Genomic DNA, 13932 nt, shown 5'->3' on the forward strand with positions numbered 1-13932 from the left:
AACACATATGATTGTTCGGCAGTGAAACAGAAGTGATACCCTTATTAAATCTTTTCTTTACAAGGCGCTTGGTTCCTTGGGTAAGTTTTAAAAGGCAGGACCACACAATGCATCAGAGTAAAAACAGCCTTGTAGATTTGCAGTTGTGGTTGCGCACAGGATTTTATCCGGCTCTAACGGAGCCTCCCTCTGAGGGGGCAGGACTTTGCGTGTGCTGAAGGTACCTCCGGTTCCTCCCGACCTTTCCACGAGTTCGTAGCCAGCTCACAGCCCGGCAAACCGACCTGCCGCTTGCCCAAGCTTCTGGCACGGGGTGCCCAAGTTGCGACACCCATCCCCCGGTGGAACACGGCTCTCGGACGGAGCCCGTCCAAGCCCGGCCACCCGCCCCGGCGCCGCGGCCAGCGCCGCTACGCCGGGCTCACGCCGGGGCCACGCCGGGATTCCTCCGGCCCAGCGGCCTAAGGCAGGGACATCCCCTCGCCGTCGCGGTCCGAAGGTCCCTCGTCACCTCCCCCCACCGCCCCGCCCGAGACTCACTGTTGCTCGACTTGAGGTCCCGGTGCAGGATGGGGACGATGGCCTCGTCGTGCAGGTAGAGCATGCCGCGGGCGATCTGCACCGCCCAGTTCACCAAGATGTGCGGGGGGATGCGGCGGCCCCCGCGGGCGGCTGCGGCCCCGGGGGCGGCGGCCAGGGCCCTGTTGAGGGATCCGCCGCGGGCGAACTCCATGACGAGGCAGAGGTTTGGCTCCCGCAGACAGACCCCGTGCAGGGCGATGATGTTGGGGTGCCGCAGCATGGAGAAGAGCTTGGCCTCCTGCCGCACGCTCTCCGCCGTGGCCGTGATGTCCTGGTCGGGGTCCTGCCGTGCCGCCTTCACGGCCACCTCGCGGCCCCGCCAGGTGGCCCGGTACACCTTCCCGAAGCCCCCCACGCCGATGATCTCCTGCAGCTCCAGGTGCTGGAAGTCGATCTCCGTTAGGGTCCCCGCGGGGTCCCCCCGCCCGCCGCCCCCCGCCGCCGCTCCACTGCGGGGCTGGCGGGTCACGTAGTTGGCCGGGAAGATGCCGAGGCGGCGGCGGATCTTCCCCGCCCACCAGCCGTCGTCGCCGGACACCGCCGCGTCCTGCGACAGCACCTCCACCACGTCCCCTCGCCGCAGGCTCAGCTCGTCTTCGCCGATCGCCTCGTAGTCGTACAGCGCCGTCCACAGCGGACACGGACCCCCGCTGCCACCGGCGGCCGCCGCCCCGGCGCCCGGCAGAGCCATGGCAACGACCTCAGCACCGGCGGCTGCCAGCAGCAGCGCCGCCGACGCGGAAGCGCCCGCCCAGCCGCATCCTCACCTGTCGTCGTCGTCGTCGTCGCCGCCGCCGCCGAGCGGGAGTCGCGGGAGGGGAGGGCGGGGCGCGGGCAGGGGCGGGGCCTTCTGGCCCCGGTCGCCGCCGCCGACGCGGAGCTCCGGCGGGGAGAGCGCAGGCGCGCGCGGGAAAGGCGGGGAGGGCAGCGCCGGTGCCCCGCGCCCGCCCGGCCGGGCCCACCCATTGGCCGCCCGCCGTCACGTGGTGCGGGTGCGGTTCCGCAGAGCAGGGGGAGGAGTGGTCTGTGACCCCCTTTTTGTCCCTCAGCGGCTGCAGACCGGGCTGAGGGCTTGTGCCTCCGCCGCAGCTTCCCCTCTCCTTCCTTGTGCGGTTTTGGGGCTCCTTTGGAACAAACCCCAAGAGGGTTCTGAAGAAACCGAACTTCCTCGGTTCGTGCTTGCTCTGCCACCTGCCTCCGCCGCTCGTGAGCTCTCACAGAATGGGTCAGGTTGGAAGGGACCACAGTGGGCCATCTGTTCCAAGCTCCCTGCTCAAGCAGGGCCATCCTAGAGCACGTGGCACAGGATTGATGTGAGATTCTTGAACATCTCCAGTGAAGGAGACTCCACAACCTCTCCAGACAATCTGTTCCAGTGCTCAGTCACTCTCACAGTAAAGAAGTTCTTTCTCATATTCAGATGGAATTTCCTGTGCATCAGTTTTCTGCCTGTTGCCTCTTGTCCTATTGCTCAGCCCCACTCAGAAGAGTCTGGCTCCATCCTCTTGGCACCCTCACTTTAAATACTGATAGACATTGATGAGGTCCCTTCTCAGTCATCTCTGCTCGAGGCTGAACAGGCCCAGCTCCCTCAGCTTGTCCTTGTGAGAGATGCTCCAGACCCTTAATTATCTTTGTTGCCCTTCTCTGGACCCACTCCAACTCTCCCCTGCTCACCACCCTGTCCATGTACGTGCTGAGAGAGTCACAGCCCTGTGTGGTGTGATCACACAATCCTTTCAATTAAGAGGTTGCCTGAAAATAGCAAATGCTGTGTATGTGCTATTTCTGGGTGAAGATTCTCCTGGTTTTAAGTGGAAAAATCGTATCACTTTCTAAACTACAGTTCTCATTTCCTTGGAAGTTGGAGGGAAGTGTGTGGGCTGGGGACGCCCTCCTGTCTCGCCAGTGTGGTGGGAAACAGTGGTTCAAAGTGGAAGGAAATGAGTTTTCATGCCAGGAGCCAATCACTGTGCTGTGGGACCTGTGGTTATGGATGTGGCCTCCTCAGCAGAGGCCCTGAGGAGTTCAGTAAAGGCTCGGGAAAGGTGTAAAACTGCACTGCTGGGTTGAATGGCCTGATGCGATGAACACTCAATATTTTGTAGAAAAACCTACATTCAGAGCACCGTACATCTCTACATAAACACAAAATTTGCAGCTGGATACCACAGAAGGAAGGTTTGAACATAAAGACAGTAATTAAAAAAAATTACAGTATTCAAAATCATAAATTCTTGTTTATCCCTCTGTATTTATAGTTATACACCACACAAAAATACAATTATGCTAAAGTGACTTACTGAACCACATTAACCAAAAAGAAAGAATGTGGAACCAGTATGTCTATCAAGTCTTCTCCCATTTCCTTTAATATAACATTGCCTTGCAGCTATTCAGAGAGCCTTTCCCTTATCTACATATTTGCCTTATTATAAAAGCCATAAAGTATGTTTTAATACAAGCGTTCTGCCACACAAATTCCACCTTGTACTTTGTTATCTAAAAGAATCTGCAGGAACTAATTAAGTGTGGAATGTTTTGGGTCAGACAAGGTATTGGTTGCAGTACAGTGAAATGTTTAAATATTTATCTAGAGCTATTATTCCAAAATTTGCTTTCTGAAGTGCCACTGACCACTAGCAATCACTGCACTCGGGTTAGACTTTGTGCAGTGTTTCTTCAGCACCCAGCGTTCCAGGATATTGGTGTATATTTCCAATGGAAATATTATGACACAAAACAGTGTAAAGTGCCCTTAACTTTCCTGACGGCACCACCTAGTGGAGTTAACGGTTAAAAGAGCGCCGTACAGGCGGTTCAGACTCTTTCTGGGTCTCTCTGGCATCTCTCTGTTGAGAAAAGAGGTCCCTTTTTTCATCTTTGGCACTCCTGCAACTGTGTAGCTATAATACTGTGCATCTACCTTGTGTTCAGAACACATATCCTGACCTGGAAATTACAGGAACCCTTCATAACTGCAAGTATCATACCAAAAAAATACTTGGTGTCAGCATTATCCAAAAATGAGGAAGAGTTCAAAGATTCCAGTGATGTGTGGATAAGTGTCATGGTTTAACCCCAGTCAGCAGCCAACCCCCATGCAGGGACTCACTCACTCCCCCACCAGTAGGATTGAGGAGAGAATAAGAAGAGTAAAAATGAGAAAACTTGTGAGTTAAGACAGTTTAATAGGAAAAGAAAAGCCATGCTCACAATCAAAGCAATACAAGGACTTAATTCAGCACTTTTCATGGGCAGGCAGGTGTTCAGCTATCTCCAGGAGAGCAGGGCCCCATCACATGTAATAGTTACAGTTGGGAAGACAAACACTATCACTCCAAGTGTCCCCCTCTTACTCCTTCTTCCCCCCACTTTATATACTGAGCATGATGTCATATGGTCTAGGATATCCCTTTGGGAAGTTTCAGTCACCTGCCCCTCCCAGTTTTTCTTTTTTGTACCACCTCGCTGGCAGGACATGAGACACAAAAAGTTCCTTGATTTAAGACAAACATGACATAGCAACAACCAAAATATCACTGTTTTATCAACAGTATTCTCATATGGAATCCAACACATGGCACTGTACCAGCTACCAAGAAGAAAAATGACACTATCCCAGCCAAAACCAGCTAAAACCAACAAGTCAACCTAATATCAATTGCAGTTTGCATTATCTAGGCCTTCCACATTGTAACCTACATGAGTTAGAGGTCTCAAAAAAAAACAGACGAGAGGAGGTTTTGAAGAAGCTTTCTATTTGCACCCTAGTTTATCCATCTTTCTATTTTGGAGCTATGCATGTAAACAAAATTATTTGCTAGTCTGTCTGTGGGAAAATGACTTCAGTTGTTTCTGAAACTTAACCTTTTTAGTTATCATACATCAAAACATTACTATTAGCTGCATATTGCACTTGATTCAATCATTACAATTGGTTTAATAAACTTTGACATCTTTGAAAAGAACCTGCAAAGGATAAAAAAAAAAAAAATAAATCACTCAACAAGGCAGAAGTTTGGGCAAGATGTGTTTACAGGAGTAACACATGAGGCACGGCCAGGACTGTGCCTCCTTCATTCAGCTCACGAACAGCTAAGGAAACTTCCTGAGGTCACACTGAGCAAGTATTCAAGCCCCAAGGCTTTAGATCCTCAGGCATCTAATGGTGGCAGTGCTGCTGAGGGAGACGATGCCATTCCTCCCCTGCTCCCAACTGCTTGTTCATAGTGCTGTATCATCCCTCCCATCAAGCCAAAACTAGCATCCAGCACAGCCACATCACCTGTGAAATCAGGAAGAAGGTTGAGGTATGTGGTTCATGAGCTCACAATTACTATAATAGCATCTGTGGTGTCTTACCTTTGTCAAAAAAAAGAAAAAAATCCACACAAAGTACAGCAGAATGGCATGTTTGGTCTGTGAAACTGAAGCCAAAGTCAGGAACAATTGAAGTAGGGTAAATTTGGTGATGTATGCAAGATCATAGATGTATCCATTACATACATGCATCCTTCACAAAATTGACTGCAATAAAGGTCTATACGTGTGGAACAGTCCCTAGAGAGGTCGGTGAGACACTTAAAATTGAATTTCACCGCTATTTTCTGATGGTCAGGGATGGGAGGTGGTGAGCACCGTGTGAGGTCAGCCCTGGTGTTCACAACCCACCCTTGCACCCCTTCCTTCGGAGGTGTCCTATAAGAATATACCTGGTATCATTATGCCTCATTCTTCACCGACTTTAGTCTCCCCTGCTCAAGGCTTCCACTCAGCTCCATCACCTTTTCAGCCCCACTCTCGCCCACTTCGCCTATGCTTCCTCCAGCCCGCCCCTACCTCCTCACTCCGCTAGTTTGAGGTCAGCTGCATGAAACCCTTCAACGAAGGCACATTGGGCTTTTCTCTAAATCCATTCTTGAAAGAATACGAATGGGTTTTTTGAGGAATTCCCCCCATCCCGCCCAAAACACATCTCAAGTCAACGCAAAACGGGTGACATTAAAGTTGGGCAGAGCTCGCAGATCGGAAACGCGTGATGTATAGGGCAGGATCAGTGAGAACCCTGCGGTGGGGGAGTGGCCGTCGAGGCGCGCAGCCCAGCTGGCGGCCGCCGGGGCTGCCCCTGTGCCGCGCTCTTTTTGCACCTGTGAACGCACCTCGCGGTGCCCGGGGCGGGACGCGGCCGTGACGGACACCCCCGCGCCAGAATCGCCCCCCCTCCGCCGCGGCTCGGCCCGGCCCCGCTCCGCCCCGCGGCCTCCGAGCGCTGCCGCCGCTCCCGGCAGCCGGGCGCGGACCCCGCGGCGGGGCAGAGCGGGCGCAGTGCTCGGCGGGGGGCGGCCCGTGACAGCGCCCCCCGGCAGCGGCGGCGGCGCCTGGGGTGGGGCGGGCGGGATGCTCGGCGTCGCGGGGCACCATGGGAGAATCCGCGGGCGCCCGGCATGGCGGCGGCGGCGGCGGGCGGCTGAGGGGCGGCGGTGGCGGGGCGCGGCCATGGTGTCGCCGGCGGCGCGGCTGGTGGGGCAGGGCGTGTGGGCGGCGCTGACCGGGGGCTGGTACCACGACCCGGAGCAGGGCGCCTTCACCAACAGCTGCCACCTCTATCTGTGGCTGTTCCTGCTGACGCTGCCCATGGCCCTGCACCTGGTGAGAGGGGCTGGGGGGCGGGCGGCAGTGGGTGTCGGGGTGGGAGCCGCGGGCTCCGGCCCTCAGGCGGCGAGGGCGTGTGCGCTCAGGCGGCTGTAAACTGCCCTCTGGGGAGCTTAAATATTGGGCATTCTGGGCTTTACCTGAGGGTTTTGTGTCTAAAGGTTAACGGGGTGAGTCCGCCGGCTGCGCTAGGCAGGGTCCGGACCCTTAGCCCTGCCGAAGGAGTTGGGTAGGGGTGCAGCAATGGCCTCTGCAAGTGCTGAATGACCGTGGGACGTTTGTTCAAAAATCTCTTTTGGAGACAGGTGTTTTGTGATTTTTTTTTTTTTTTAAGTTTGATCCAGTCTTACCTGCTGAGAAGGGTAAATAAATGGAAAAATCCAGATGCCATGTAATTAATATACCTTGCTGAATGTCACTGGTGCATCACATGGCTTTTTGTGACATGCAGCTCCCTTTGTCCTGAAATTTAAACTTTGCAAGTGATAGTAACTAGAGTTTCTTTGCTGGACTTTAAAATTTATTTTCCTGAAAAGCTTGAAACTTCTGCTCTTGTTTTTGTCTGTTTTCCTACTGTGTGAGAAAAGCTTAAATTATGCTAGATCATCGAATCTATTTTGGTGTGTCCTTAAGTGATTATAAGGTAATGTTGCTTCCGTTAGAAACAGGTTCCATCCATCTGGTTCCTGGAGTGACTCAACTAAATTCTCAAGTTCTAAATAGGTTTGTTCACCCTACATAGTCAGATATGGGCCTGATTATCAAAAGGAAAGAGCATTTATGAATCTCCTTGTAATCCCAGGGGAAACCAAATCTTTTATTTTTAACTGTGAATTGGTATTGGATTTTGTGGCATGGATTGCAGTGAATTCCTGTAAGAATGGCTCATGGAGTTAAGGAACCAGAGAAAATGTGACTTATCTACTGAACTCTCTTGAGCATCATCTTTGCCTGTCTAGATGGACTTGCTTTTTCTGCAGACTGACTTCTGATAAATCATCTGGTTAAATGCAGGACTTATGTTCTTGAGCTAACATATTGCTATGGGAATTCTTTGTCCTTGATAAGAATAAAGTGTTTATTATGATGGCTGCCTAACAGTAATTATATTCTTACATATTTTCTTGTTTTCAAGTGACTTGTTTCTAAGGCTTTGTAAACTTTATGTAAGACATCTGTTCTTGTCACTTAGAAACTTGAACCTGCTTTTTTCTGTTTTTTTCTGGTTTATGAGAAATTTTGTTTATAATATTCAGTAATATTTGGGGTGATATTTTTGTTACATACTTGACACCAATATTTTGGATTCAGCAAAAGCAGTCAGTGATGTTTCTTGAAATGGCAAAATGAAAACAGATCAGAGTACTACTTCTTAAATTTTTCATTTGCTTGGGATAATCTTTTGTTGAAGTCAGGAAGTCTCTCTGAAACAGTGTGATTTGAATTAAGTGTCAAAACTCATCCATCTGTTTTTAGTTTTTTCACAGTGGCTCAGCAGAGGCGTGCTGATGGTAGCATTGAGAAGCTTAAAGTATCAAGTTGTTTCTGTTGTGTGGATTGAGGATTTCTTTCTCTAGCTTATTCAGCACAGCTTACTTTGGTACTAAGGATTCCTTTATTAGCTTTCCCCACCCCTGAAAATGCAGCTCTGTGTTTCCATTACTTTATTTTCTTTATCATTTAAGCATTAACAATGTACATTGGATATTTGGAGCATCATTGCTGTTCAAATCAACTTTCAAAATTATAAAGAGATCTCTTCTAATTGTGCCTTATCAACTTTCATAATATATTAAGAATTAAAGTTATCTTGTTCCACCCAATTGAGGATCCCTGGGTGTTTTGCACATGAAAATAGTGATAACTCATTAGTATTCAGCCCCCAGGCTGAATTCAGCCCCAGTAAAACACCAGTGACCTAGAGATACAACTTCAGGAAATACTTGTGCTATAGCTTATTTTACAAGCTGCAAGAGAATGTGCATTGTATTTGGGTGACTGCCCAAAACAATGTACTGAATGTTTCTCCTGCCTTTTGTTGGACAGGGAACCCTTAAACTTGCAGGCTTGTTACTTCTCACACACTAGATCTTCAAATCATGCTGTGATAGGAGAAGTACAACATGGCAGTATAAGGGTGTGGGCACATAAATTACTCAGAGGTAAACTGTGATAAAACTAGCAGTGTGTCAGCTGTTTCCAGTCCCACGTGGCTGCCTTTTACCCCACTCTATCTCTCTGTAAAAGTTAAGAATACATACATCTCCACAGCAGAGAGATAGGCTACCCTGTTATGTACTATATTTGTTGTGTGGTAGGACACACTTAGAACTCAATGTACACCCCAGGAATTTTTTTGCTACCTGCTTTCCCATATTTTATATTGTTTGATGGATATCTCTTAATATTGATTCACCTTAATTAACAGATAAACATGGATCTTTGGCCCCCAGTATCATACCTCCTATGCATGTCTCTGTTGGAAGTGGCTGACTGAACATTTGTTTGGTAGTTCCCTTATTTGTGTTCTGTAGCACACCAGAGACAGTGAGGCCCAGATGCAGCACTGCCTTGCTTTAGATGTCTCAGGGGCTCTAGCAGTGGGTGGGATGCATCTGGGTCTAAGCACCCTTTCTCATTCAGCCCAATTTACAAGGCGTGGTATTGTTTTCAAAGGTTACATACCTTTATGTACATATCTCAGTCACCTCCACCTTTGTGCTACTCGAACAAGCCAGTAGACACGTGAAGGAGAATGTGGCTGTTCTTCAGAGAACAATCTCTGGGCAGGCAGAAACTCCAAGCAAAAGTGCTCCTTACGTGGTGATGTCAACCCTGTCGCATATACAGCAGTAAGTTTGGCCATATTTGGGGCTCACCAGCCTGCATTTCTGGCTATGACCCCATGCTATTCTGGTGCAGGGTACAACAACAGAAGCTACTGGGAGAACAAAAAGCACATTATGGTAGAGTTCTTAATGGGACGAAAGAATGAAGAAAACTAGGGCTACAGCTTCCATAGAAACCTGTGGGAAGTCATGAAGCCCGCTTTCTAATGAATTTGTATTTGTGGATTTTTTTTTCATAGCTTTTAATAAGATGTCAACTCAGTTGAAGCTTTTCCTGTCACTGGGGTGGCATCAAAAGGTCAGAGAGCTGTGTGGGTTCCTCTCATTAATGGAGGAGGTGTGCTGCTGTGACCTTGCCCAGTGGGGTATATTCTCTTAAAGTTTGCTGAATAACTTTTTAATTCTTTGGCTACCTTCAGCTGAAGGGATGGAGGGAGATGATGAATACACAGACACATGGTGTGATTATAAAACCTCATTTCCATAGAAAACCAGGCTAATTATAACTATTAGTGCATCAAAAATGACTTGATCATCTAATTCCTCAGTGGCCTGTAACTTAGCTCCTCCTTAGCATGGATTTGATAGCTTTCACGTGTCTGTCCCTGAGAACACCAACTGCAGTCATATGACACTGGTACCTTATGCAAGAAGCCTGATTCAGAGAATGGAGGGCTTTCCATTATCATCTTTCTCCTAATTCCTCATGTCGACAGGTAGCAACCTGCTGGCTTGCAGTACTCAGCCTGCCCCAAGATTCAGAATATTAAAGATGCACTGGCCATTGACGGTCTTGGTGTGGTGAGCACACTAAAACACAGCATTTATCGGACAGATGGGCACAGAGACCACGGGCTGGCTCAGGGCACAGCTCCTGTAGGTCTGGTCACAAGGCAGGGATGAGGACATGCAGCACTCAACATTTGCTAAAACTGACCCTGTTTTCCACTCAAAAATCTAGGAGCTTCCTTTGAGCTTCTCTTGTAGCATGGCACACATAGGCTGAGCTACTGGAAATCTATTTTTGTTGTGTCCTCTTGACATTATTCATATAATATTTATTAAGCTTTATGAATGTCACTTATAAAACACTTATTTTCTTAGTGGGCCATTCTGAGTTGTTATTTAATAATGAGTGGTTGATCTGTGCCTTTTAGTGTATATTTGAAGAGATTCCTTGGAAGGTGAACAAATCTCTCTTAAACAGTTATTACAGGTAATTGGCTGTCACTCTTTGTGAAACCAAGCAATTTCTTGCTCATTTTGTAAAAACATTAGTCATAAACCACAAATTCTTTAACCTCAAGTTCTTCAACCTCATCTACTAAACCTTATACCCTGAGAACATGACCTTGCAAAATGGATCCTCTCTTTGGCCTGAGTTCACTAAATAACTGAAATGTATGCTGGGAGTTGGTATTTTCACAGTACCATGAAGTACTCTTACCAGACTTAAGCCTCAGCTTGTAGAAAGTTGTGTCTGTCTTATTAGGGATCATTGGTAGTACGTACGTCCTAAGTAGCTCCTCCACTATTGTGCAATAGATTCTTTGTATCTGGATCAGAATAGTCATAAAAAAGGATTTGCCTGAAAATTTTCATGTGTATATCTTGATGGTATGAAGTCCCAGTGAGCCAAAAGCAGCATCAGAATTGCATCCCACTTGCTTGTCACAACACAGAAATAATTCAACGTATTAATTTCAACATCGAGATAAATGTGGTGACTTGTTCTAAAGATGAAGTAAGCATGCCTTGTTCCCTTCCCTTTATCTGTGTGATTGGTATGATTTATTTTTATTTTATGAATTTGAAAAAATTATTTAGTCCCAAAGTAAAGACTGTTCTTAAAAACTACCTTCAGCAGGCTTTTAGCAAGTCTGGAGTATTGGAAACCTTTTTTTTTGTTTTTGTGTGTTTCTTGGATTTTTTTGTTGTTCCTGTGTGAGAATGTAGTAAATTTCTGTTTAAATAAACCCCCTGAAACTTTGAGATTTAACTCACTGTGAGACTGCAGCTGTGTAATGGCAATACATAAGCATGTTCCATGACTATAATGCTAAAGACTTTGGTACTTCAATTATAACTGCAAGTGTCTGTTGCTATGATTTGCCCGTTACTGTAAGGAAGTATTTGTATATTAAAAAGTTGTTAGTATGTCATGTCTGTGAAAGAACTTTACAGACTATAGTTGAACTGTAATTAATTTTAATGACTAAGAGCTGTGGTGCTCATCACAGATCATCAAACAGATCACAGACAGCTGCAAATTAACAATTATGTACTTTAGAAAAAGAATTCAAAGAGGTTGTGTCATAGTTTAACCTGAGCTGGCAACTAAGCATCGCATAGCCAATTGCTCACTCCTTGAACGTCAGCTGGGACAGGATGCCTCTCTGTGTTTTTATTCGTTTGTTTTGACTAGTCCTGACTAATTATTTAAAATTCCTCAGTGGTTAAGCTATTTGGGAAAATGTTGTGAGGCATTAGGAAATGGACATCAAATGACAGTGTTCTACTATTGAGTCATAGCTGACATATAGAGTAAGATGACAGAATTTTTCTGAAGTTTTGTGTTTGTAGATAACTAATGTTTCATTTTGTATTTTTATGAATTCATAGTTTAGGAAAGGCTGCAGCTGCATTAACATGGGATGGCAGTATTTTTAAAAGCTTTATAATGTTTGTCAATGGTGAGATTTTGCTGATTTTGATGATAAATAATATCCACAGCTAATAAAAAGAATAGATCTTGTGAAATGGTTTGAAACTTGAACAAACCCTTAAACCTTTTCTGTGAGCAGAACTCAATACATATATTGTATTTAGAAGTTTTAGCAGCATTTTCTCAAAGCAAACTGTTATCATTGTGTCCTCATTATTTCTTTCTGTAGGCTTTTCCAGCAAATGCAGTGACAGTTTTTGTGTACTGCAGCTCGGTGACGGTTTTCTTCACCATAATAAAGGTGATCAGCTACCGTTTACATCTTATGTTTGATAAAGGCGAAGTAATTCAACAAAAGCTCTCAAGAAAAAATGGAAGGCAATGTAAAGATACAGAGGTTCAAAAAGGAGAAGCGGTTCAGTCTTCAAATTGTAGGTAAGGTTTTCCTTGCATTGCTGGCACATTATGTAAAATGGGTGAGTTTGCACCATGGTTCTGCACAGCAGAAATGTCTGTTGAAAGCAAGAATACTCCTTACAGCTGTATAAAGAATGGCACTTTCAAAAACTTGCTTAGTGCTTTTCAGCTGGGTAGCTGAAATGTTCTTGTGGTGAAGCAGGCAGAGCTGCACCTGATTCAGAGGTTGGTCAGCAGCTGGGCACTATGAAGGTGGCAGAGGAGATATGTACTGGAGGTGCTAACAGATCCTGAAGAAAACGTGGCAGAAATTTTCTGGGGAAGCCTTAAATGCTTGCTCCTTCCTCTTCCTTCTGTGCTTACCTGCTGGGAAGAGGCAAGGAAGTGGCAGGCACCTGTTGGTAAAGAAAATGCTTTAATATCATGGCTTTGGAAGTCAAAGCAACCTCATGTTGCCTTTGTGTGCTTTTAGTAACTTCCCTCTCAGATCACACCTAGATGCATAAGTTGCTTTCCCTCCTTATGTTTTACGGTGACTGCTTATGATTCTTCTGTGGTCCTGTTCATGAGGAAAGCTAGTACTGCTTTTATTTCTCAGGGGCATTTGGTAGGTTTTTGTAGCTTCTCTACCGAGGAGACAAGTTCTATTAGTCTTTGCTGCGTATAATCAATAAGACTGCTTCTAGGCTGTGATGGTATTAAAGGTAAAAACAATAGTGAGATGGAGACTAGTACTGACGTTTTCCAGATTTGTGTATTGGTAGAATGTTCCTGCTGGTTTCTCAAGCTTGAGTCATACAAAGAAATGAAGCTGTCAAGTGGCTTTCAGTGATATGAAGTGTTATGACAGATGTGAAAAATGCTGAAAGAAGGTATCTAAAAGTGACAGAAGCGTAGAAATGTCCAAAGTAAACTTAAATTGAGTAGCTTTGTTAAATCTACCAGTCAAGCTTCAACAGAGAGCTCTGTATAAAAATCCTTTGGGTATTTTTTTATTCATTTGAAATTGCTATTGTTAGCTCTGTGCTGGCTAAGTAGTATCAAGATTGTGTTCCTATGTGCTGCTGCTCTTCTGTGTCTTTACACGTGCACATCTGTGCTACACTCCTGGCAGTGATATTGCTGGGACATTAAAGGTCTCCATCAGGACTCTTCTGAGAAATGCCTCTGTGTGTCACTAACCATACGACATTTTTATTTTAGATGGGGTTATGCCTTTCAGACTATTTTGACTGAGCAGTGAAGGTAGAATAACTTAAAAGTTGCATGTTAAATCACGTGACTGTTCCTCCCAGGTTGATCTGTGTATGCACAACAATCCATTGATTAGTACTTGGTCAGAAAATAAAGATCTTAATATTATTTTGACTAGATGGATGACAGAATTTTTTAAACAGACCTTGATAGTTGGCAGGTTGGTTGAACAAGTTTTTGAAGCCAGTTAACTAAAAAAAATGTTTTGGAAAGATGATAGAGACCCCCAGATAAATAATTTTATAGCTTATATACAGCTTTAGAATTTTAAAAATAAACAACCCCATGAACAAATAGAAAAGCCCAACCCCATGTTTTTTAATGTTTCACTGTGGTGTTTTTCTGGTTTCTTTTTTTGGATTTTTTTTTTTTTGGTTAAAATGAATTTTTGTTGTGCTATACCTGAGAAATAGAATGTTTGTAGGTTATTGATAGTAAACTTTGTCCAAAAATACCTGCTTATATCCATGGAAAACCTAGTAGAACATGTGTAAAAGGAGTTAGTGGATA

General features: G+C 45.9%; 2 protein-coding genes across 5 annotated transcripts in view; one reads left to right on the forward strand and one right to left on the reverse strand.

The window, feature by feature from the left end:
• MAP3K21 (mitogen-activated protein kinase kinase kinase 21) overlaps window positions 1–1759 on the reverse strand; it is a 37842-nt gene extending 36083 nt beyond the window's left edge. For 3 of the 4 annotated variants that reach the window (XM_053938880.1, XM_053938879.1, XM_053938878.1), the window contains exon 1: window positions 541–1422. In XM_053938880.1, coding sequence (XP_053794855.1) covers window positions 541–1273 — 733 coding nt within the window. In that variant the 5' untranslated portion in view covers window positions 1274–1422. Of the gene's footprint in view, window positions 1–540 lie in introns of all 4 variants that reach the window. The other variant, XM_053938881.1, reaches the window with a different exon arrangement.
• Window positions 1760–6081: 4322 nt separating this feature from the next.
• The window catches only part of PCNX2 (pecanex 2), a 153124-nt gene continuing 145273 nt past the window's right edge, over window positions 6082–13932 (forward strand). Inside the window, exons 1-2 of the mRNA XM_053936997.1 lie at window positions 6082–6234; window positions 11981–12186. Of these exons, the coding sequence (XP_053792972.1) occupies window positions 6082–6234; window positions 11981–12186 (359 nt within the window). The remainder of the gene's footprint in view (window positions 6235–11980; window positions 12187–13932) is intronic.

The sequence above is a fragment of the Vidua chalybeata genome, chromosome 3 (assembly GCF_026979565.1).
Source record: "Vidua chalybeata isolate OUT-0048 chromosome 3, bVidCha1 merged haplotype, whole genome shotgun sequence".
NCBI classification, from domain to species: domain Eukaryota; kingdom Metazoa; phylum Chordata; class Aves; order Passeriformes; family Viduidae; genus Vidua; species Vidua chalybeata.